General features: G+C 36.3%; 1 protein-coding gene across 1 annotated transcript; it reads right to left on the reverse strand.

Moving 5' to 3' along the window:
• Positions 1-939: 939 nt before the first annotated feature.
• LOC118190595 (uncharacterized) lies at positions 940-25,477 on the reverse strand. Its single transcript, XM_035361348.2, has 3 exons — positions 25,296-25,477; positions 8,262-8,494; positions 940-1,958 (listed from the first exon to the last, which is right to left on the reverse strand). The coding sequence occupies exons 1-3, from the start codon at positions 25,347-25,349 to the stop codon at positions 1,265-1,267; spliced, it is 981 nt and encodes a 326-aa protein (XP_035217239.1). The 5' UTR covers positions 25,350-25,477; the 3' UTR covers positions 940-1,264.
• Positions 25,478-26,549: the final 1,072 nt, after the last annotated feature.

Consider the following 26,549-nt stretch of genomic DNA (forward strand, 5'->3'; position numbering starts at 1 on the left):
TTCCTGTTCTCCAGCTTGTGGTGGTAAAGTCTAAATGGATGAGGCCAACTATTGGTTGCTAGTGATGCCATCTATCGAGATGAATAGGTTTGATTGATTATGGCAAAGCACTTGAGCGTAATCTGCCTAAGGTGAGGGGTGCCTTAAAAGAGGAGTTCCTAAAATTGAGATGAATATTTAGGCAGAGACAAACTTATTTTGTTTTATTAACCCGGTGTTTAAACAAAAATATGCTTATAGTACGAGGAGTGGATCTATTTTTGCCTTTAGTATGGGCGCGGTGATTTTCAGCATGGTATGCAAGCTGGGGCATGAAGACAGTGGCGTAGCTAAAGGGGAACATCTGTTCCCAAGCGCAGCATCCTGGGGGCTCCAAATCGATGTTGCAAAATTTTAGAATGAAATGTTTTAAATTCTTGCCAAACAGGAAAGGACCCGAAGTATTCAGTATTCTCCAAGCGCTGAAAAACCTAGCTACATCTCTACATCATCATCAGAAGCAAACCTGATAAGAAGTTTGTACACGCGAGGAAAACCATGGGTGAAATTATGCAGATAGCCAGTTGCTCCGAGAGCTGAATGTAAGGCAAAACTATTGGGGTTCGTCTGCTGGTAAACCTAAGTTTAACTGTTAAAAATATCTTTGTCATTATTTACATCAAAGTCTTTTAAATAACCGATTAAATGTATTTCAGGCTGCTTTAACATAATAATCCCAAATAAAGATGAATCATGTTTATATATTATAGATCATTTAAAAATTTAAACAATTATAAATAACTCTGAAGAAATAAATATCCTAAACGATAATTTGTTTGGTTTTAATTTGTTTGGTAATAATTTGTTTGGTTAATTAATAATTTAATTTTTAATGGTCGTATAAAAGAATCTGATATGTATATTGTTAGAGTCAGTAAACTAAAAAAACAATACATACAATAGCATGAATGTAAAATTTATGTAACAAGATCAAAAAAATTTCAAAAATGTGCTAAAAGAAGCTTTTTACAGCATAAAAGTAATCTATACAACAAATCTTGTAAACGTTCTGCAACATTATTTGTAAACTATCAGACAATTTAGCAGTACATCTTTGATGTTCTCAATAACAAGATATTGCAAAATTCTTCTACCAATATAATATAAAACACTTCAGCACTATGTCAATGAAGATGAGTTTATGTAGAATCTGTACATATGATAAATTTGAGCAACTGCTGTTCGACATTGCAAACTCTTTGCGCAAGAAAGTTCGTCATTTGAATTACGGTCTTAACAGATTTTGCGTCCAGTATGCGAAAAGCAAAGTTAAGACCATGATTGAAATCCAGTTTGATGTACAAGTCATGGTTGCTACACCATTTGACAAATCTTGGGGAATCTGTGCCACAATTCTGCATGGGGCACCACTTGCCGCTTTTAGTTTCATCGGCATAACGTAAGCAGTAGCTCCTTTGGGTGGCAAAGCATCTAAGTTATTTACATTTTCAAGTCCATATATGTTCTTTTCATTAAGTGTAACATGGGTCTGCACTCCTTGGTTTGGCACATCCATTGACATGCTGTCGATTCCTAAACCAACTATTTTACGATTCTCGATTAGCCACTTTGCAGCTTCAGGTTTTATGGATGGAAATTTCAGTAGTGACGCATTGCGTTCGGTTGTTCCACTATATGTAGCAGGATCCGGCCAGAAACGAGACCATCCAGTCTTGACAAAAAGCACACTTTCATCAGGTATCTCCCCGTGTTTCGATTCCCACTCTATTAGATGATCTTTAGTCAAATGAACGTCTGGATCTTCTTTCACATGGTGACTGATATCTATTACAACAGCAGGGACCACCAATCGTTTCAATGGTATATCTGAAACGCACCAACGGCCAACAGCAAAATGGCATGGTGCATCTAGATGTGTTCCACCATGTGTAGCAGCATATATTTCATCTTTTTGATACCTAATGGAGACATACAGAGTTCATGAAACTTTTAAATCCAGTACAAATCAATATACATAGAACATTATTTCTCTCTAGTTATAACCGATTTTATATCGATTAAGTTTAAAAAACTTAGGTATTGAACACAATTTTTCGTATGTGTATATATTACACATTCTAATAATGTTTTTGCATTCCAAGTATCGTTACAAAAGCTTTCAAACCTTGTTTACCTATCCATGTTCTTGCTTTTCTCAAGACAAAAACGTTTTAGATTTATTCCAGAGCTTTACTTGAAGCATTTACTTCTAATATACCCCCCTCAATGATTTAAGTCAATCTATCTAGCTTTTGAAATAAACTATGGAATCCGTAAGTGAGTTTTGTTTAAGTGAGATTTTTAAATTGCATTACCAAACTTCTGGAGAGCAACAGATGGCATGTTTTGCCACACTTGAGCATTCTACTCAAAGGCACATTAGGAAAGGATTGGGGTAAACGGTCTCCAAACGTTTTTGGATTGCCTATCTCTTCAAGAATTTCTAAACACGTTATTCGAGACCATTTTATTATTACATAATTATACTAGGATAAAAAAGACTGAATTTTAGACTTTACACTTCATTACTTTTTAAATTAAAGCTGTCTATTATATTTATATGTAATAAAAACATTTTGACCACAGTAATAAATTCAACCACAATTTTATTCGATTAACTTCGCTTCGATTTTACATTTTTGCAATGAAGAAAATAAAATTAATGTTTTTTAATGGGGCAATTACATAAGTATAATGGCGTCAAATTTTACAATTATAAATCGTTAAAATTTAGTTATTGCGTTGAGTCATTAGAAAATTTAGATGACAGGGAGCTTAACCCCTTAACTGCCGCGGGCGTATATATACGCCTTGCTCAGCCGATGCGTTAACTGCCCCAGATGCGCAGCCGATGCGTTAACTTTGCGAATAATTTTAGGTGTAGCAGCGCAAAGCAAATGATAGCAGTTTGGAAGGACGTATATATACGCCTGGGGCAGTTAACGCATCGGCTGAGCAAGGCGTATATATATACGCCCGCGGCAGTTAAGGGGTTAATGCTTATCCAAATCTTTTTAAAATATGTGTTCACGAATTTAAAGACCTCTGAAAATTCCACATTTTGAAACTTAAAAAATTAACGATAAATGTAATACTCGTAACTACATACTGTTGGATTAGATTATGCACTTCTAATTTTGTTGATCTGCATACAGAGGTTTTTAAAAATTTCTTAAGCTAATTAATCACAATATATTTAATACCCTGGATAGGAACGTTTTAGTTTTTTCCCGAACAGCATTACATTGTTTTTTCCCCATGGGGCAATTACGATATGTAGTGATAAAAGTCTACAACTATACACGAGGCGCTTTTGCACTCTGTAAATGGCTGTATAGGGACGATGCGAAATACTGTCCTACTTTCATTGAAATCGTATTTAGGCTACGTGGCTTCAGAATCAAAGTCTTCGCGCAGATAAGGGCATCTAACAGACACATTACAATGCATTGTTTCTCAAAAGCGCTCTATCAGTTGAAAAATTACTTCCAAAGAGATAATGCCGACGAGTTCCTATGGATTCAATCTTTTCAGAGCCCAAACTATTTATATCATATTGTTAGAAATTTGAGTTTTTTGCAATCGTTTATGATAAAAAGCAAATGCAAAGAAAATCAGCGTGGAACAGAAGTCAGGAGACTATGTCCAGTTTGATAATGATTTTAAAAGCCGTAAAAAGAAGGCTTATCCGTTCTACTTAATTGTTATTAATTTGTTCGATTTTATAACTGTTCAAAATATGTACTCATTTTAAACTATTTCTGAATTCGAAATATTTTTAAATTTAACTTCCAGACCGCATTAACTGCTGGTAAGCTTATATTTTAATTCTGGTCATTCTGGAAACATTTCTGATAAAACCAAAGGTGCCAAAGCTACTTGGCAATCATTGATTTCAGGAATATCGCTTTAATATTTAAGGATTTTTATTATTTATGTACCCCGCCATTAGGAACTTCACAAATAGGACGAGATACCTTTTGAGGATTTTTAAAGTGAAACTGGTTCGAATCCGCGTTACACATGGGGAAAACCATGAAAACACCCGTGCAGCCAGCCCGTTCGTCTGGACTCTAAATCACAAACCGAAGTAATAGGGGGACCGGAAAGTAATGTCGCTTTCTTACATAAAATTCAAACGAATACATTTTTAAAAAGTTTTTATTTTTAATCAATAATAATCACCTTCGTTATCAACAACCTTTCGTTATCTAATGTGCAGATTTTCACTCCCGGACCGATAAAAATCAATTGGTTTTTGAATAAAATATCTCGAGAGGACATTTTGGACATCACCCAAATTTTCAAATTTTTTGCCATTAAGAAAATGTTGTAGGGATCTGAATAAATGGAAATCCCATGCTGCAATATCGGCCGAGTATGGTGGGTGAGTATGGCAGTACCTCCCACCCCAATTCATTAATTTTTTCCAGTGTTCGTCTTGCACAGTGCGGTCTTGCATTGTCGTGTTGCAGAATGACGCCTTTTCTGTTGACAATTGATATTTTTCGATTAAGGATTGTTCGCTCCATCCAATTGTTCACAATAAAGGTCTGCATTAACAGTTTGTCCAGGTTTCAGCAATTCAAAATGAACAATTACGTGAATACTCCATCAAACACCCAGAAGCGCCTTTTCGGGATGTAAACCCTTTGTAACCCCTATTAAAACTGCCTTTTGGATTATCATATAGAACTTATTTTTTTTGTCCCACTCATCAAACGATCAAAAAAAGGTTTTGTATGGTGCCGTTGAAGCAATACGTTGCATGTGATGGATAGGTTGTCTTTGTTCTTTTCGAACAGATTATGGGGGACTCAAACACCTGCTTTGCTTATTTTTCCATTCTGCTTTAAATGTTCTTGGATGGTCGACCAAGGTTGGTTAAGAGTGTTTGACATGGATTTGCTTCCACTTCTGCCCTTAGCATGTTGTTGTCTACATGCGCAGAAACGACATTACTTTCCGGTCCCCCTATTACTAGCGTTCAGCGGCTTTCACCGCTGGCGCGGGGGGGGGCAACATTTAGGGATTAATAGTCAGTTTTCAGGGTATTGAATAGGTCGCTAAAGATATGTTGGGTGGCCTTTATGAAGACCAGACCTGATAACACTTGACTTACGTATGACACCGCACATTTCTTGGTTTGTGACGAAAAGAGCTTGAATAAACCTGATCGCTTAACTACAGCATCACACTTAATTAACTCCAAAAAGAATCTGTACCGTAATGTAGAAGCTGGAAGAAAGCTACTTCCACGCTTGTCTTTAGACTGATCGAACAGTCATCGAAGACATGTTGACATTCTGTAGTAGCGGGAAATTATTTTAAGCAGGTTTAGTAAAATTTGTGCGATGCAGATTTTATTGCAACATTTTATGCCGAATATTGTCTATTACATACTGAACATTACTTTAGAAAATCGTTGTTTCTAGATTTATATGGTGTGACGAATACATGGGATGTATATTTAAGGTGTAAAGGTGTGTGTGTGTGTATTTAATTCTGGCAAAGCACGCTAGGGCTATCTGCCTAAGGGGAGGGATGCCTTCGTGGAGAACTTTCTAAGGGAAACTGGCTCGTATACACGTTACACATGGGGAAAACCACGAAAACGCCCATGCAGCCAGCCCGTTCGCGGGATTCGAACCTCGGACCGAACTACCAGTGTTCAGCGACTTTACCGCTCGGCCGCTGGTGGGGTCTAAGGTGTAAAGGAAACCTTAATTAGTTCTTGTTCTCATTTAAAGTTATTTTATTCTTTATATTAATTTCCATTCACGAATAATAAAAAATCTTTCAAATCAGAGGCAGTAAATATTTGCATTAAATTTGTTATTCGAATTTTTAATTTTAGGTAAACGGAACAAAAATTATAGATAATGAAAATCAGAAAACATGCAGATTTGAAACAATTTGATCGGGCGTAGTATAACATTGAAGGTTTCAAAAGCGAATATGTAAGATAAAGAGAAAAATAACATTTAAAAACAGACAAGCCTACTGCCAGGCAAAATCAAAATTACACTTGCTATGTGTGCAACTGCTCCTCAGCAGGTAGCATAAAATTATTACATATTGGAATTTGCTATTACTAAGAAAGATGAGTTCATCTGTAAAAGGTAAATGCAGGTAAGAAATCAACTCAGTATTAGGAAAAGATTCAACTAGTTTAATTTGCATATTTTGTGAAGTACTCTTAAAAACTACTTTAATCGTTATTAAAAATTTAAAAACTGACTAAGAAAACTTTTGGGGACTATTTCTCATGAGTAAAGTGAGTTTTTTAAAGGATGAAATAAAGGTTAGTTTTTTAAACGTTAACCCTTCTAGGTTTAACTTCGAATAAAACTTAACGTACAGTTTCACTACATTTAGTTCTGCTTTTTATGAATTTTTTAACTGAATAACTTCAGTTACTACACATTCTCGCTGCTTTAAGGTCATTGAAGCTTCCGTAGCCAATATTTTGTAAATGCAAAAGTCTGTTTATTTTTTTTAATTGCAAGATAGAAAAGAGTTTGTTCAAAAGCTACCTCACGAGAATCGTGGGTTTTTATTTGCTTCTTTTATTAAGTTTTTGCGGCCGATGGATAAAAGCTTTGAACATTGGCACTTTGGACCGGGGTTCGAATCCAGGCAAACGGGCTGGATGCATCGGCGTTTTCCCCATGTGTAACGTGTATATAACCCAGCTCTTAGGAAAGTCCTCGACAAAAGGCATCACTCCCCTTAGGCAGCTAGCCCTCGAAAACCTTCTCTAATTAAACAAACCATTCATTAATACCTTAAATAACGAAACTTATACTTTTTATTTTAGTAAAAATAGATAAAATCTCAATCAAATGTTCTACAATCGTGTTATCAAATCAGAATTCCAGTTTCACAACTCAAGAATCGAGGGAATTGAAAAAATTAATTAAATAATAATGATTGATTCACTTAAAGAATGTTTTGACTGTTAAGTAAAAATACGAAATTCTTACCGGGAAAGAGTAGAGCGATATTAAATTAATCTGCAGGAAGGGAAATATATTACTGAAAATTAGCGAAAAACCTAATTTTTATATGAGCAATTATTGCTTCAGAAAGTATTAAGAAAAGTTTTTAAACATGAACATGTCATAATTCAATACCAATAAAATTATTTCACCTTAATATTAATTTAATGTTTTTAATTCGTTCTTTTCAATTTTTTATTCAGTTTAAAATAAGATTTATAATTTGGCAGAATGTAATGTCCGAAAATTCATTGTAGACCAGATTATTATGAGCGAGAGACGATTAGACTAAAAGATGTTTTTCATTCTCTTTATTATAAATTCTTAACGAGTCTTCATAATACTGCAGTTTGTTATAATAACTTGTAATTAAACATTTCCGAACTTTCGCTTGGTTTGTAAGAATATTTCTAAGAACTTTTATTAATCTATCACTATTCAGGCAGCCACAGATGTTTTAGTTTTCTCCTTCTTGTAACGCAAATATTATCTCGCTGGTCACTCACTAGCTGTATCATTCATTGCAAAAGTGAAAAACTTAAGACAATATTCAGTTACAAATTAATTATATTTCTCAAAATTAAGCTAGACAGTGCATTTTGATGAAAGCACATTACTTTTAGTCCGACATCTTAGAAAACCTATTCGGAAATACGACTTCCAGAGAACCAATCCATCTACAGTCTGAAGAACTATGTCTGTGCTGTACTTAGTTTATGCGAGATGAATATTAATTGTTTGTTGATTTTACAGAAATTTAGATAACAAGAGTAATTAGAAGAAAAATGTTATTTATGAAATGAAAACTTTCCTTTTAAAAGCACCTGGACAGTAAAGAATACAGTTTAGGGGCTATTCACTGGCTATTTTACTTAGATCAGTCCACTGGATCGTCATAGAAGAATCACGAGACTGCGGGTCTTTATCTACACAATTTCTTTCACATTTGACAAAATAAGAACTCTATATTTGAGATTCTGTGGTTGTACCCATACGTATGTCGTTATAGACAAACTGTGCAGATAGGCAATATCTACATTACCAAAGGTAAACATTGGGTGTCTTCTGTTTTTTAACCTGAACTTGTCTGTGCCCATGAGATAGCACAGCTCCTCTATTCGAGCATCAAATCCACGTATACCAGTTTCATTTCGAAGTTCAAAGAAAGCAAGGTTCTGTTCCAAGTTGTTCGGATCAAACATTAAATTTATTAAAGCTTACCAGTATCCTTTGCCTGGAACTGTCCCATTAAATGTTACATTCAGGAAGAGAGGTTTTTCCGTAACCCAATAAATGGTGGTGTTATCAAACACATGGCTTAAGTCTACTAGTTCGAAATTTCCTCTTCCCGTCTCAGCCGTGCAAAAAGAACTGCATAAGTAGTAACAAGCAGCTATGACGTGCCAAATAATCAAACTTTTGTGGGTAGCATTCAGTTTTCGTCGTCTTCGAGGCTAAAATGAAAATAAAGATTATTCAGAAAATAACTTTGTAAAACTTACATTGCAGCTATTAAGAAAAATTCAGAAGTATACGTAAGTTTCTAAAAAGCACAGAAAGCTGTTAGAACTTAGTTTACAATAAACAATTATTTTAATACTTCTTTTGTTGTTGTTTGTTTATTACAGCAAAACACCCTACAGTTGTCTTCCTAAGGAAAGGATGAGGACTTTAAGGGAAATTTGTTCATTAACATTATATGCGAGGAATATGGCCAAAACATTCATGCAACTGTTAGTTGTACGATGCATGTGTTATTAATTTGTGTTAATAAAATCCTCTGAAATACATTCATTACAGCTGAAAGCTAACACGGAAATACTGTAGTACTTTTTAGATTCAATACGCGCTCCATGCACATCGAATCTTCTTTGCACCATACTCGAGATAGAACATCCAGAATTTATTGCTTGCAATTGCTGCGATGATTTTCATATTTAAATAGATAAAGAATTTGAACTTCGTTACTTTGAATAGTATTTCCATATTGTTCTTAAAACGCGAAATCAGTTAGGCTTCAGGGAAGTTAAAGAAAGTGTCAGTTTGTCCAATCCATCATTTTGGAAACTGCAGTTGTTGAAAAGAGTGCTGGTGCCCCATCCTGGCGATAGATAATGCGAATCGGCTCTTCCATATCACCAGTTTAAGGAAAAATCTCGAGCGAATCTAAGTGCGTGCTGCTATAAATAGTAGCATAAAGCAACACTTTTTTAGGACTCTTGTTAATGTTTGGTACTAACACTTTAATCATCAGTACTACACCAGACTATAACTTTACAACATATGCTCAAAATGACATCTGTTCTGTAATGTTTTCTCACTTGCTCTTTTTACCATATGTTCGAGGCTACTTTATGGAGCACCTGTACGGTTGTCTAACATTCCTCTTTAGGTCCTGTAGTGTAAGGTTCTGCAACTTAAAATTTTATACCACATAAACAATAATCCCAAATGTACGTACCGTCATAAGCTAATAACTAGCATGTCGCCAATATTAATGTGAGAGGCGCAATTTAAGGGAGGAGAAGGTACTCTAAACGGTATACATTTGCATCTGGATTAAAGATTAAAGCAGAATTATAAAAATTAAGCCATTTCACATTCACTTTGAACATATATTTAACTTTGTACCACCAAAATTAATGTAATGACATGTACCATGAATGATTTTTTATGTAATTTATTTTCTGATTTCAAAATCCTACTGTGAACTGTTTATGCAGCTACTGAGGAATCAAGCTTCGTGATACTACAGCTATCACCAAATGACCGGAGCGATCTATATTTTAAGAATGTCTGTTCAACGCATTCCTCAAGTTCCTGCGCACAGCGAACACTAAGATGTGACTTCATTGCTTTCTGAAATCGTCGACTGCAGTCTCCTCAGGCCTTCTGAAGGCCTGACTTTGCATCATTCAACTTCTGCCAGTCAACCTATCAAAACGGCTGGTCTTTCAGATCTCTGTCTAGTATTAAACATTCCCCAAAAACGGCTGATTAGCCTAATCAACTTATTAGACATTACTGCATTTGGAAATTTCTGACAGATCTCTTCGACAACATGGGCACACAAACGATTGGTGAAATACAGTTGAATAATAGAAATTCGTTGCTTTTGGGAAAGCGTTTCCCTAGCAAACGAAACAGAGCTCCAATAAAGACATTATATGACTGCTAGACTGGTATGTATGCTGTCCTTAGTATTCATACAGCACCATCTTAAAGACAGATTATTTAATAATGACAACTTGCATTTAATTGATAAGACATTTAGATATGCCCAGCGTTTCGATATCTGTGCATTTCATTAATAAATGTATTGTTTTTGTTAATATCTAACAGTTTACTTCCGTTGCAAGATAAAGGCATAAGTACTTAGCCCTCGCATTCGTTGTCATATCCAACTATTGCTTTCACGAACGATATTCTTTTCTTAAATGCGTTTTCCATTGGAATCGGGAATCTGAGAAATATTTTATTATATAAATGTACTTGTTACGCCCTTGGCATATAGGTGGCGCTCTCGCCGCGCACCGAGAAAAGTAAAAATAACTTGATGTTGTAGAACTTAAAACTTTAACTTAGATTGAGTATGTATAAAACAATTGGCAGCTTTTCATGGCAGCTGCTATACGCGGAAATTATATAGATATGTTGAGTTTCGTTAATAAAATATTTTGTGCTGCTAAATTATCTTTGATTATAATCTACATTGATGATCATTCCCATCAATTCAAGTGTTCTATGGATTTTGAAAACGATAACTACGGTCTCCCAACTGAAATATGAATGACTTTATAATAGTATTTATGAAACCCAAGAAATATAATATTCATGGCAGTTCAACTTGAATCCGAATCTCGAGGAATATGTTGGCTGCTTCAGTGTTTTCGTGGTTCCCCCCTCCCGTATAAACTGAATATATAGGTTAGATTATTTGGACATGGCAAAGCCACGAGGGCTATCGTGTTGAAAAGAAGGGCTAGCTCCTTTCTGATGGAAACTGGCTCGTATTCACGTTATACACGGGAAAAATCATGTAATCCAACCATGCAGCCAGTCCGTTTGCCCGAGATCGAACCCAAAAGAGGTCAAACTACCTGTATTCACCGATCTTAACTATTCGGCTCATGGTAGAGCGCAGTGTGAACAGACTCCAGTTTCCCCACGAAGACATTCCTTGGCGAATAGCCCTCGTGGGCTTTATCGATTAAACAGGCATTACTTAATAAAAAATTTCAATTATTTAGGGAACAAAGCCCTTTGAGAAGCCTAGACCTTGGATTCAGACCCCTCTCCATGAGTAGACATTTCTATACTGAATTTAATAAACATCACCATAAAATTCACAGCAGTAGAAAAAATGGCTGTCTTCATTATTAAACCGCTAAGATTATGCAGATATTTGTACAGCCGCAATCTTAGTTGTTGCTATAATCTTTAAAGAGACTGGTCAAGCGTAGAGCAAGCATATGGCGTAAAGCCAAAGAAACTATCTAAAAACTCTTTCAGCGGGATACTTTTATTTTCGACAATTTATCAGGAAAAGGCGAGCGTGTGTCAAGGTCAGACAGAAGCTCATTCTATTGGACCACTTGCGGCAAGCTGTCTTATTAAAATTCGACCTTCAGGTTCAGCAAAAACAACTCTTCGTTCATGGCGTAAAAGTTGAAAGGAATGTTCGAGCGATTTACGAAACCACACGCTTTTTTTTTTTTTTCAAGCTTTACCGGTTTGTCTAAATCTAATGCCATGTTACAATAAGTTCCAGCATATTGATTTAAAGCTGGATAAAACTTAACAAATAATGTTAAATTATAAAACTGTCTTATAGTAAAAGTTGATTAAATAGTTATAAGATGCTGTTTACACGCCGGCTACTTTTTTTGGTTGATAATTACGTTTACGCAGAAGCAGCAGGGTCGGATTTACAGAATTGGATGCTCGGTGAAACATCACTCGAATTATACGAAGCATTTTGTAAAATAACGTAATTATTTACTATATATATATTCGTTTAATGTTATTTTGAAAAAAAAAAAAAAAATGCATTGTATCTTTCTGTAAGTTTCGGTTTCATGGTTTATTACATCTTGTGTAAAATATAAACTTATAGATTTTGAGCCAGGATCCATTTTTTTCTCACTTTAGGAAAGTGGACAGATAAAGAGAAGCAACTAAAAACTTCTCCTGATTTTATTACAATCTTTAATAATAAAACTGCAGAGGAAAAACAACTTAATTGCATTGCTTTAGTCATGACTAATATAATGAAGTATACTAGCACACCTACAAAACGTGAAACCATCATTCACGTGACATGAGCTACATGTCACACGAGCAATTAGAGACTAATCAAATTATGTTAGTTCGCAAATCGAAGGTTTACTAAACATTATTATTCGCCAATGATAATGGAAGACAACGGTCCAGAGTCAAATTCTAGGGGCGAGGGAAGAAATCTTGTGAAATTAAAAATTTTATTCCTGCTTCCAATTTGTATCTTCAAAACCTAGAATTTAAAATATATATAAAGTTTTCCACATTTGCCGCTCAGACGAGAAAGTGGTTATTGAGTTTGACTGTGGTACCAAAGGGCTCGGGTTTGAATCCTGGAAAAGACACCCGATCTCAATTGATCCTTCATAGGTGGGCCACCGTTGCCTTCATAATAAAGTGACCACCGCTTCCGGCCTTAGCAGTGGCAAAGCCTAATAATAGCTAATGCCCGCCATTGGGAAGTGGGAATAAAAAAAAACTATGTTGTTGCGTTCTACAGGTTCGTGAAATTGGAGTGTTTGACAACATATGATGAAGAATCAAAACAAAATTTATTAGGTAGTATTACTCGGTTCCAAAAACACGTTTACAATCGTCGAAAAACTAAGATAACCACGCTGAAATAATCAGCAACACAGCCTTCGGGTTATCACACTGTAACGGCGAAGGCAGCTTCACGGCAGAACACTAAATACAGCTCCCGACTCGGTCGATCGCTCTCGGAGTTTAACACACTCGATGCTCTTCGCAATAAAACTCGCGATAGACTGCTACTCCCGTACGAGCAGGGTTTATATAGCTTTTGACTTATCTTCGAGAACATTCTGGGGTAAAGCGTTAAGATTTGGTTCTTGAATGTTCTCGCTCCGTTTATCGCCAATTTTGTCGCCAGATGGGAATTACTTCGCTCCAAGTCTGGCAAACGTGCGTTTCCTTGCTACTTTCTGGCAACCCTAAACTCGCTTTGCGGGAAACCCGCAGCTGGGCATTTCGCAACTAACCACGATATATTTTATTAGCAGCATCAAAACTAAACTACAGTAGCCGCTGTTTGAGCAACAGAAAAAGCAAATACACGGAGTCTCTAAGAGAACTGACATTTACCTCCGATAAGTAAGAAATTTCTCCGAAATCGTGCTTACAGAATTTTACATAACGATTATACTCTTGTACCACTTTTGAAATATCTATTTAGAAGTAATTCTAAGCAATGAAATTCATATTGCATAATGAAGACGATTTCCTGATATGCAAGTTATTAAGTGAAATTTAGCCACTTGATTGAAAAAGGTCAGTCAATCATATACAGAAAATACGAAGTCTTACTGTATGCGAAATGTTTCTCAGACGATAACTTTGTAAATTTTCAGTGTGTATGTGTGTATTGTGAATACTGCAAAGCACACTAGGGCTATCTGCCTAAGGGGAGGGATGCCTTCGTGGAGGACTTTCTAAGGGAAACTGGCTCGTATACACGTTACACATGGGGAAAGCCATGAAAACGCCCATGCAGCCAGTCCGTTCGCGGGATTCGAACCTCGGACCGAACTACCAGTGTTCAGCGATTTTACCGCTCGGCCGCTGGTGGGCCTTGTAAAATTTCAGAATTTAATATTTGTATTTTTATGTAACAAAATGCACCGAGTTATTTAAATATGGAAAGAAGCATAAAAAGAGTTTCATATTAATTTTTCTATTACGGTCCTTTAGACCGGGAAATGGGTTAAACTTGGAATACATAGCAACCACCTTTGAAATTTATGGACTACGAACTGAGCGATAGGATTATAAGATTTATATTTCAGTGATTAAGCGTGATGATCACTAGCTAAACGTGATGGTCGCAAGGAAGTTCCTTTCCTTTACCAACGGCAGGCACAAATCGTCATTCACGCTGGCCACTACTAAGGCCCGGGTTAGGTTATTTAATTACGGCAAAGCCTCGAGGGCTATCTGCCTAAGGGGAGGGATGCCTTCGTGGAGAACTTTCTAAGGAAACTGGCTCATATACACGTTACACATGGGGAAAACCACGAAAACGCCCATGAAGCCAGCCCATTCGTGGGATTCGAACCTCGGACCGAACTACCAGTGTTCAGCGACTTTACCGCTCGGCCGCTGTGGGCCTACTAAGGCCCGGAAATGCTGACTTTATTATGGGGGCACCTTAATGGACCACCGTTGCCTCCTATGAAGGGACATGAGTGCCTTCTCCGGGATTCGAACCCGGGGACTTCGGAACAGAAGTCGGAGTTACTAACCACTTTTATCGTCTGAGCGGCTTTGTCGCAAGGAAGTAACAGATTTTTTCCTCGAATTTCGGGTTTTTGTTATTTTTATTATAGTTTTTAGGTTAGTTTATGCCATTTTTCCATTTACAGTGTCCGCAAAATACATTGCAAAGTAATCCTTTTCAAAAATCCAAACTAAAAAACTGAATTTTGAATTGCACTGCGTGTTCCTAGGCTTCCAGGATACGAGGAAAAACAGTTTATAATTTATATATATCTTCCTGTCAATATCAAACAATCTTAAGAAGATGATATTGAGAAAAATCCATGCATGTATAAAAAAATGTGGGCATAAGAATAGCATATGGTTGGCGTATAAACGCAAATTTGAATTAAAAAGTAAGATTTTTATTGTTACATACCATTTTGTGTTATTGCTTCGTTTCTAGGCTATATCTTTCCCGAAATGGGAATCTTAAATTCTTGATTGTGGAATTATTGTAAATCCAAACCGCGAAAATTTCTCCAATTTTCATTACTTACCCCATAATTTTTGTGCTGATTTCGCCATTTTTCCCATGATAAAATTACTAAATAAATGTGTGGCATGGCATTGGTTTATTTGATTAAAGCAAAGCAGGCGAAGGAACGAATGCCTTTCTGGAGGACTAATAGAAATTGACTCGCATCCACGTCACTCATGGGGAAAACTGCGAAAGCGCCATGGCTTATGTGAAATTACCAGTGTTCAGCGACTTTACCGCTCGGCTGCTAATTGGCCCAATCGAAAATATGAGAAAAATGGAAAGCAGATACAGTGAGAATGTTTTATCACAATTAATAGCAGACGATAATTTTCAGTCACCTGTAAATTTAATCTATTTTAACATGTTTCCCAATTTTATGACCACAGAAAGCGGAAAAATTGGCTTTTTTTGAATACGTCGCTAATATTAAACTATAGATAAGACATGTTTGAGAAACGAGCGTGAAAAGTACTGAAAGTGTTTAATCGTCAGCTGTTTTAAATCACCAAGTTTTTCACATTAAAAAAAAGCAACATTTCGTGTTAGATGGGCATAAAATGGTCTGGTTTCTTGGACGAGAACTATCTGCTTCGCGTATAAAATGATTTCATTCTACAGTAAAAGCTAGACTATCCGGAAAACTGTTGAGCATGTAAAATGCAATTCCCGTTAGAAAATCAAATGAATAAAAAAATTCAGCTCTAAAATTCTAAATGTTATCAACTTGAATATTGAAAGCCTGAATTTTAAAGCTATGCAAGATCTCAAAAAAAGCGAGTTCAGACATCAAAGTCGAATCCGTTTCGTAGGCATTAAGCATATGATAAGTTAAAACATCTGATTCCTTCAAGAAATCCCTTCGAGTAATGAAAGCTGGCACAGACGCCGCCAGACTTATTCCATTCACTCTGGCAGAAGTTTTAAATACAGTTAAGCAATCAACAAATATTAAGTAACTAATATATAAATTTGAAACGCTTTTAATTTATAATTAAAAACGCTCATAATTTAATTGCATTGTTTACGTATTTTCAAATATAATTACACCTCGTGCCCATTAACACACACTTCCAATGCCAGGATCCCGTAACTTTGAAAATACTCCACTACGCGCTGTTCTGTAGAAAATCCCGAATTTTAATAATTTTTTTTTTTTTTCAAAATGTGAGGCAAAAACAGGCAAATAGCAATTAACTTACACTCTTACAGAAACTTAACTTGCTTATCCAGAACTAAATGGATTTGCATAAAGGCAATTGTAATGTCACACTTGCACATTATTGACCACTAAATCACATTGTTACAAGTCTTATTTGTAGCTTTTTTGAAGGAGGTTCTAAAAATCTAAAATATTCTGGTTAATTGAGCTTTACGGTTAGTTAAGCCCCGGATAGTCAGCAGAGTCGTAGCTAGAGTTTTCAGCTCCCAGGGACAACTGAAGATTTCGGGCAGTGGCGTAGCGACGGGGGGGCAAGGGGGTGCATGATGCCCCGGGCGCTGCTCCTAGAGGGGCGCCAAATGGTTTCCAAACAATACTTTCCGGAAAATTTCAGTTTTTATTTTGATCGATTTCTGGAAAATATATTTAAAATTAATAACTATTGTAATATAATTAATTATTTATTTTCTTGATTTGTCTGATAAGATGTGTAATAAAATGTTTGCAGTACATCAACCAAAACGTTCTTTCTGACCATTTTATTTCTCCAAAGTAGAGATATTTTATTTTTTTAAACGAAATGCACGTATATCTCCCGCTTTTTATTTTAAAACGATAACACGACCTTGTCCCGAATTTCTCAAACATATCCAGTTTCCAAAATCCGATTCCATAATCTGGAAATAACATTTTTTGAAAATCCTAACGCTTCCGCTACAATGGATTGCGTTTGACTCTCCTGTAAACGACTGATGGCCTTCCAGTCTACCGATTCAACTAAGTCATCTTGCTAAAACATCGGACTGACTGCTACAAACAGTCAACTCTTTTTCAATTGTTGCCCACCAGCGGCCGAGCGGTAAAGTCGCTGAACACTGGTAGTTCGGTCCGAGGTTCGAATCCCGCGAACGGGCTGGCTACATGGGTGTTTTCGTGGTTTTCCCCATGTGTAACGTGTATACGAGCCAGTTTCCCTTAGAAAGTCCTCCACGAAGGCATCCCTCCTCTTAGGCAGATAGCCCTAGTGTGCTTTGCCATAATTAAATACACCACCACACCACTTTTCAATTGTTTTTAAATCTCCTACTACAAAAGGAATGCTGCAGGTCGCTTGTCACTCCTTATCTTAAACACATAGTTTTCGACGTCACAGACTAAATTTGCCTATTCCCAACTTTGTAAACAAAATAATTTTCCTTTATAATCTATTCTATTTCCTTTTGTTCAAAAAGATTGTCGATTATATGGTTATTTCATACCGAACCCACAACATCCCCTAATTATTTTTGAGCAGTGAATGTGACTGCATGACGTTACTCCGCAGTAGAAAAGAAACGGAACCTAAAACTCCACTACAGATCTATAGAGAAAATGTTTTTCCAAACCTAAGAGTCTCACTTCAAATACTACTTACTATTTCATTATCAAATGCTAGCTATGAACGTTCGTTCAGCTAATTAAAATATATTTTCACATATTTATAATCAACAATGGGACAAGATCCCCTAAGCCATCTAGCATTTTTAAGTGTGGAAGGAAAAAAATTTGAAAGGATCGACTTTGATGAAGTAATGATAAATTTGCTTTTCAAAACTTTGATGAAGTAAATGACAAATTGGTGGAAGATATGCTTTTCAAGAGGGTTTGTAGTTCTGAATCCAGGTGTTGTTCATCCGCAAGGGCAGCAAAGTTTATTCGCGAAGGAACGGCTAGTTGTTCAATACGAGACAAGGTGTCTGCAACAATATTCTGCGAACCCTCAATATAACGGATATCTTTTGAAAATTGCCCTATGAAGTCTAGGTGTCTCATTTGACGAGGGGAAGCTTTATCCTAACGCTGTTGAAAAGCATAGGTTAAGGGTTTGTGATCTGTTACGATCATGAAAACGCGTTCCTCTAGCATATGTCGAAAATATTTGACAGCTTCATAAACTCCTAACAATTCGCGATCGTGAGTGCTGTATCTGGTTTGTGCTGGTGAAAGTTTTTTTTAGAAAAATGTGAAAGTGGTCACGTCAACGTGGAGAGACATTAGGTTATTTTTGGGAAGCAGAGGATATGAAAAATATGCTACGCCTTCGCCGGGAATCAAACCGCGGACCTCTGGAGTACCGGCCCAGCGTGCAGAACCACTACACCACGAAGGCAGGCTAGGAAAGAGGGAAAAATACCTTATAAACGTAGAGTGATAATAGTTTAGATGCGGAAGGATACTGCAAAATTTGTTGCCGAAATTAAATCATGTTTGCATTTTTGGAACACTTCGCGGGATTCTGTGGTCCAGGTTATGTAACACGTTTATCGTTTTTCTTGCTCCAAACCAAAAAAGAATTTAGAGGAGCTTGTATGGTCGCTGCATAAGGTAAGAAACGTTGATAAAAATCGAGCATAGCAAGATTCTTAAGTCCTTCACTGAAGATGGTACGGGTATATCGGGGATAGCGGTGACTCTGTCTGGAAGCGGTCGAACACCATCAGCGGAAGTTTCATGACCAAGAAAGGATACTCTCGGTTGGCCAAAATTGCATTTAGAAGGATTAAGACCGACACCGTACCTTTGAAAACGTTCAAAAATTGTTCTCAAATGTGGTAGGTGTTCTTGCTCTGAAGAGGAGGCGATTAAGATATCATCAAAATAAGGTACACAAAAGTCGAGGCCGATTAACATCTCATTCATGAAGCGTTGGAATGTTTGAGCAGCATTGCATAAGCCTAAAGTCATGACCCGAAACTCAAATGGTCCAAAAGTCGTAATAACCGCAGTTTTTGGAATATCAGCTGGGTTAACGGGCAATTGGTGATACGCCCGCCCAAGATCAAGGGTTGTAAAAATAGCTCTTCCCTCTGAAACTTGCATACCGTCTTGAATGTGAGAGACTGGGTAACGATCAGGAATTGTAGCTGCATTTAACCGACGATAATGGCCACACGGGCGTCAGTTACCATTTCGTTTCCGAATTAGATAGAGCCCATAAACTTTTTGAAGGACGGCAAATTCCCTGTTCTATCATGTATTGAAATTCTTCTTTGGCAGCTTTAAGCTTGTCCGGAGGTAAGCGTCTTGGTTTAGCTGCAATTGGAAGTTCGGTGGTTTCAATATAATGTAGTACATCGTGCTTGGGTTCGAAAATACCTATAACTGGGCGCGTGTTTGTAGGGAATTCTCTGAGGAGTTGATGCCATGGGGAGTTACCCGAAATCAGTTTAATGCTCAAATCTTGACTAATGCGAATTACTCTCGGAATATATCAAACGGTGATTCTTAAGATCGACAAGCAGAAAATTTTTGAAAAATGTCTGCGCCACTAATAGGACTTGAAACAGTAGCAATAATGAATGGCCATTGGATGTTGCGGCGCAATTCTAAATCAACAGATATCAGGCGTTCATCAAAAGTTTGAACAGGAGTTCCATTTGCTACATAAAGTTGTAAGTTGGTAAGGCGCTTTTGTTCGTGAAAATGTGGTGGAATGACAGAAACATCAGCCCCGGTGTCTACAAGAAACCTCAAGTCCGAATTCTTTTCGATAACGAAAAGGCGTGCAAAATTCCGGCCGCTGTCGTTCACAACTTCGAGCAACGGCCCTTCTCGTTTCCCTGGTCGTTATAACGACACGGTGGGCGGCATTTGTTTGCCTTGTTTCCAAATTTGTGGTGGTTAAAAACAAATACTCGGGTTATGAATACCCGGCTTTCATAACGTTTCCTCAGTGGGCTACGACGCGTATTTCGACCACGTGATGTGGAGCGGTTGCGCTGAAAAGGTTCAGCTTGGATGGCTACTAACTGAGCAACCTGTTTGGACAAATCATCAATTTGAGCCTGTAACGCCACAATAGCAGGAGCCTGCACTGCGTTTATTTGAGCTGGAATTGTCAGCTCGTGAATTTTATCAACGGTTTCGGGAAGATTTTTAAGTGGCTTCGTACTGGCTGCTAAAATGGTTTGCATGTTAGATGGGAGTCTATTCATCCATATTGTTTTGAGAATGTTATCCGTTAGGTTACCGGCGGCTAGACATTTTACATTTTAGACAGCGATTGAGAAGGCCTCATATCACCCAACCGTAAATCGTGCAATAACTGTTTGATTCTGTCTCGGATTCTTCATAAACAGAAATTAATTTTTTTTAAAGATTTGTATTTGTCCGTCGCCGGTGAATTCAGAATTATTTCACGAGCTGATTGCAGTACCTCTGATTCTAACGCGGCGATCGCTGTATAAAATTGAGTTTCGTCGGCAGTAATGTGACTCAACTGCGCATAAAATTGAATGAACCATAACGATGGGTCTCGGCGACAAAAAGGCGGTGGCTTGCGACTCGCGAAAATTGTAAAGCAGCATCGTTGTCATCCACTTTAGATCAATCAAATATGCACAGTAATAATATGTATAGAAAAATAATCACTATGTATATAGTGACACAGTTTCTTGGTACTTGAAATCAGAGAAATTGGCGGCTCAAATACAGTAGACGATACATATATCCGCTGAAATTATGACAGAAATATGTTGAATCGCCGGAATGCGGCACAACGCTTGAAATGACAGGTGAAATGTCTTACTTGCATCTCATCACACTGGATAACTTACTGCTGCTCAGAATTTTGACATATAAACTCCATATTCGTGCAACATTGAAGGTTGCTATTCGTAATAAATACGTGTCACCAATTATGGTAGTACAATCTTTTGAGACAGATCGTTAAATAATTATAACAATTGAATAGAATAAATATTATTTTGTTTTTGGTTGCTATGGGTTACCGGACTGGCAGAATTGAGTTGTAGTAGGCAAGTTGTCACATATCTATTTATCTATAATGTATATTAAACTTTTAATTGTTTAAAAACTGTACTTTTTAAAAACACTTATATAAATATGTAAAATAAATAACACCTTTTTAACTAATTCTAGATCATCGTACGTCTGATTTTTGTGCCGACACAGATGCATTTCCTAATCCATGGCTAGTAGTTAGGTAGTGATTATTCTTATATTTTTGAGTATTTTATGGCAGATTCAGCATTTTATTATTATTTGCATTATTTTCTTATTGAGAATATATTCTATATATTATATTACTGAAAGTTTTTAAGGGGGGCGCCAAAAAAGGTATTTTGCCCCGGGCGCCAGTTATACTTGCTACGCCACTGATTTCGGGCCCCCTACTGCTTGCCAAGGATGGAAAACATTTAATTCTAAAATGTCGTAACATCAGTTTGGCGCCCCTTCGATTCTGCGCCCGGAGACAAATGCCCTCCTTGCCCCCCTCTAGCTACGCCCCTGATAGTCAGGCTTCTAAAGCAGTTGTTAAGCGAAGCAAATAAAATTTTAAATATGATGCGCTTAGCAATGGTTTTGGTACTTCCACGTTATGGCGTCGGCCGTCAAACTGCACCAGTTTTAGATAAGCGGGATATAATAGCACATTCGTAACATCTATGTTTTCGTTTGATGTGAACTGTAACTCTCGATAAACCAACTTTAATTTTTATGAACAAGGTTACAAATTAACTGTTATTCTCCATTCTTCTTTCCTTTTCAAAGAAATGATTGAGATTTGGGACCTAAACCACGAAAACGCCAATGCAGCCATCCCGTTTGCCTGGAATAAAACCCAGGCAGGAACTACCAGTGTTACGCGATTTTACCGCTCGGCCAGGGGTCAACCCTCCTGCTAGAAATCAAACCCGACATGTACTCCAAATAGTCAGCTTTGTTATCCATTCAGTATCCGATAGGTCTACGAAATGTTAAGATGAATCGACTAAATTTCTAACTTACGAAACTGGGTTGAATTTAATTTGAACATTTACCGAAAAAAACCAGCAAAAGCAAACCAGCAGTCAAAGCTTTGACTCAAATTCAGTAGATTAAGTTTTTATTAAAATTTAAAGATTTTGCCCATGAATTCCTGATAAGACGCTTTTAAATTTGCCTACCCCTACGAATTTACTTACCAAGGACACAGAAAGTTGTTTTGGTTTCTTATTCAAGAATCGAAAAATTTTGTGCTAAAATTTAGATTTACAAAAACATTTTAAACAGTCAAAGATATTTGTTTCAATTTTCTGTACTAAATATTCGTGCTGAAAGAGAGTGAGCATATAATAATTAATAAAAATTAATATTTTTATATTTAATTCGAAGTTCCTTTTGTTTTATACAAGATTTACTTGTTTTACTTACCAAAGCTATAAAAAACTAAATAAATTTCACGGGAGTAATTTTTCCTTTCTTTCCATAACAAAGTTATTGATAACACGTGCATAGCATATTTGAATGCATTATTATATCCCAATAATGTGGTAACCGAGAGAAACTCCGTAGTCTTTTTTAACCAGTTTGCACTCATTTCAGAACGTGAGACTAATTTTGAGATAGTATTTTTTGGCCCACGAATTTAGAACGAATGCATAAAGCATTCTTTCTAAATCATCCGAATTTTTTTGTAATATACGTACTGCTATTATTCATCATAATGGCCAATCGCAACGACTAGGATTGCAACGGCAAATCGCCCTCGAGTGCTTTGCCGTAAAGCACTTAAGTAAGGCGTAAATCAGTTTAGATCTTTAAGGTTGAAACTGAATTTTTTTTTTGGTGGGGTGGGGGGGGGGGGTCTTCCGGAGAGGGGTCCATGAAAAAAAATTTTTTTTTTTTTTTTAAATTAGTGTTAATTTAACCTCTTATTTAAACATTAAGTATTTTTTTTTATATTCGTAGAATATTATCTAGGTTATATTTTCCAGTGATAGTTAATGGAATTCTGAGAATATCAACGCATATTAATTTTAATTAAGTTTTGATATGGCGTAATTAATTTCATTTACAGTTTGCTCAGTTATTGGTTCACATAGTTTTCCCAATTTTAATATAACCGAGTTTGAACACTTCGAAAATAAAGCTAACACTGATCTAAATTCTTGAGAAGCGGTTCGGAAGTTTAAAGATACTCGTATTTATGGATTTAGTAGACTTTATACAAAAGTATTATATACCACTACTAGTAAATGCTTTTTATAACTTAAATTTTACGTAACGATATAATCTAAGTAACTTATTGCTCTGGATAACAAATATATACTAGTCTGTTCATTTGGATTACTTGCATTTAGGAAATGAACGCTAGTTATTTTCTTACGAAAAGGGATGCCTTCCTGGAAGATTTTCGAATGGTTAAAATTCGGTTAAATGATCACGCTTAAGCAAAACAGATGCTGTTCCGGAGGATTTGCCAGGAGAAATTGCATCATACATAGTAAAATTACAAAAGTGTAGCCAGCCAGTTTAGTAGGAATTAAACTAACCGAAAGACCAATTTTCAGCCGTCTTATCACTCAAACACTAGCGGGTTTATTATTCTGGGAAAGAAAGTTGGTTAATTTCGGTTTGGTTTGGTTTATTTTAAATATGGAACAGCATTCGAAGACTATTTGCCTGAGGGTAGGGATGCCATCGTGTAGGACTTTTTAAGGGAGCTGGCTCGTATCCACGTTACACATGGGGAAACCAGGAAGACGCTCATGCAGATAGGCTGCTCGCTGGGTTCAAACCCTGGACCGAAATACCAGTGTTCAGCGACTTTACCGCACGGCCGCTGGTGCGCACTTGATTAATTTCAAAGCATGCATTTGGGCCATGCTTTATGCACAATCACTTATAAATCACATGACAGGTTTTACGGTCAGACCGAATTTTATAATAAAAATAACACTACGCAGAAATACTATAATCAGTTAATTTCCAGGGAGTATACCAGGGCCGTTGAGGTTTGGTTTAATTATGGCAAAGCACACTAGGGCTATCTACCTTGGGGAGGGATGCCTTCGTAGAGGGCTTTCTAAGGGAAACTGGCTGGTATACACGTTACACACCGGGAAAAACACGAAAACGCCCATGCAGCCAGCCCGTTCGCAGCATTCGAACCTCGGACCGAACTACCAGTGTTCAGCGACTTTACCGCTCGGCTGCTGGTGGGCCTACCAGGACCGTTGAGATTTTTTTTCTGAAGATTTGATAAAACAAATTATCTGGATTTTTTCTGTTACAGGGCTGCACATGCCGAATAATTTTCGCCAAGAATATGCACGAAGTTGATACTTCCGGTTCGAAAATATATTTTTGTCATCAATCTATTTCAATTGTGTACAGTTTTTAAGCATAACAATTACATTTCATTTATTTCTTTGGCTTTTTTATTTCAATAAAGAAAAACTAAATATCATTTCATAAACTTTTTTTTTAATGACAATACTTGCACTGAAAACAAGAACGCTGTTATAAGATAAGAACCTATTTAAATTTAAAGGTGGCGGATAGACAACTTTGGCAACTATATTTTTCTGTAGAAAACTGGTACGTGTTGTTCTATAATAGAATAAAGTCTAGTAATTCCTATTTATACTAAAAGCTATAATAACCAAGAAAAACTTCTATTGATACCAAAGATACTGAAATAGATTTCAAAGTTTACCGAAATACGTCAGGTAATTATTTTCTATTGACCGAGATATGAACCAAGGCCCTCATTGGAAGTTTTCCCATTCTGTTTAAAAGACACAGCAAATGTAACTAAACATTGTAACCAAAGTATCAAAAACTAAGCATACAAATAAAAGTAATACCTTCATAAAATTATCTTCAGTAACTTCAAGTTCATTATCTTCCCAAATTGTAATTGAATCAACTATATGCTAAGCTTTGATGACATATTATGGAATATTAATTCACAGTCATCATAAATGTTCTTGCTGACCGCCGAGTTTTCTTATTTGTTAAAACTTTTATTTAAACCCAAACGCCTCTTCTCCAAAAATACACTGTCTTATGAAATGATTAAGTTATAAATTAATTTAGTGTACTTATCAGATGTAATGCATTTAATAAAAATTCAGTCTGCAAATGATTTATACCGGCAGCTTCAATATTTCCCGTACTGAATATACGCCATCGTTTCGAATCAGAGTTTAAAAAGATGAAAATTATAGAAATTGTCTTAAAAGCTAATTCGTTATGTTACTAATTGCTGTACGTAAATATAAATACTTACCTGTGGTTGAGGGTAATAATAAAGTGTATCCGCTGTAAGCGTTTGGAGAACCATTGTAAAACTGTGGAATACAACCTCAGGCTACCTAATGTCTACTGTCGTTCAGTGGTAATATTCTGGGTTAAGCCCAGAACTCGTTCGTTCTTCACCGACGCAAGGTTGAGATGTTGAGAACTCGACCTTGAGCTCAAAATAGTGGCCGTGATTCTAAAGGTGCCCCATTCGGCCCAGTTTGGTCCACTCGAACCTTTCGATGTTGACAATGAACTCGAGATTTCCTTTTATTCATCTTTTGTTTAGGAAAATGACCTCGGATTTCGCAACGAAAAGATGAAAAAATATCTGTTAAATCCAGTTTATCTTGGTTCTTAACTGATCCTAAACGCGGTTCAGCATTCTCTCTCTCTCTTTTTTTTTCCTGTACATGTGTATGTGTTCATAAATAGGTGTTAGGGTTTCCATCTTAAGTTAAGCTAATACTGGACACTTTATGAAAAATTAATTTTCTTGTTAAGAAAGTCTTAAAACATGCACCAAACGAATGCTGATACGCAGAATTAAAAGCAAAGAATTTGTTTAACAAATTGCCCAAAATATTTAAAAGGAGACCTTTCCCTTTAGCAGGTTCATTGTTAAGGTTTAGATGATACAAATGTACATTATTTATTTATTTATTAACAAACGCCCTGGCCTCTGATCTTTGGCAATGAAACTTCCAGGGCGGTCTCCCCTCCGCTGGGGTTAATAGCCTTGTATCCGAACCTAATTATCAGAAATTCTGTACGAAACATCCATCTTCTTAAGCAGATAGCTCTAGCGTGCTTTCTCTTTATACGAATAATCCAGTTAAGCCGCAGAATAGTAGATATTATATTTTTCTTATGTAATATTTTATTATATGATATTTGCTTTATGAGATTTTATTAAATAAAATTATATATTATACATTATTTTATTATGCAGTATATTTATATTTTATTTTTATAGTATATATTACATTTTTGGTACAATTATTTATTACAAACTAGTTTTCGTTTCAGTTTGTAATTTCACTAACATGTCTTTCATTTGAAAAGGTTGTGCTAGTGAAATAACAAACAAAGACGAAATTATCTGATTTTATCCTAAAATACTTGCATCTCAGTAAAAGCATTGCTAAAATTTTTTGTTTTGTTCCTTTTTTTTGTGTGTATAAATTAATAACTTTTCCTCCAACTTTTAGAGCTAGAGAGCGGAAAAGAATACCGAAATATT

This window comes from Stegodyphus dumicola, chromosome 5, assembly GCF_044657685.1.
Source record: "Stegodyphus dumicola isolate Sdum_Otavi_A_Nest chromosome 5, ASM4465768v1".
Classification (NCBI taxonomy): Eukaryota; Metazoa; Arthropoda; class Arachnida; order Araneae; family Eresidae; genus Stegodyphus; species Stegodyphus dumicola.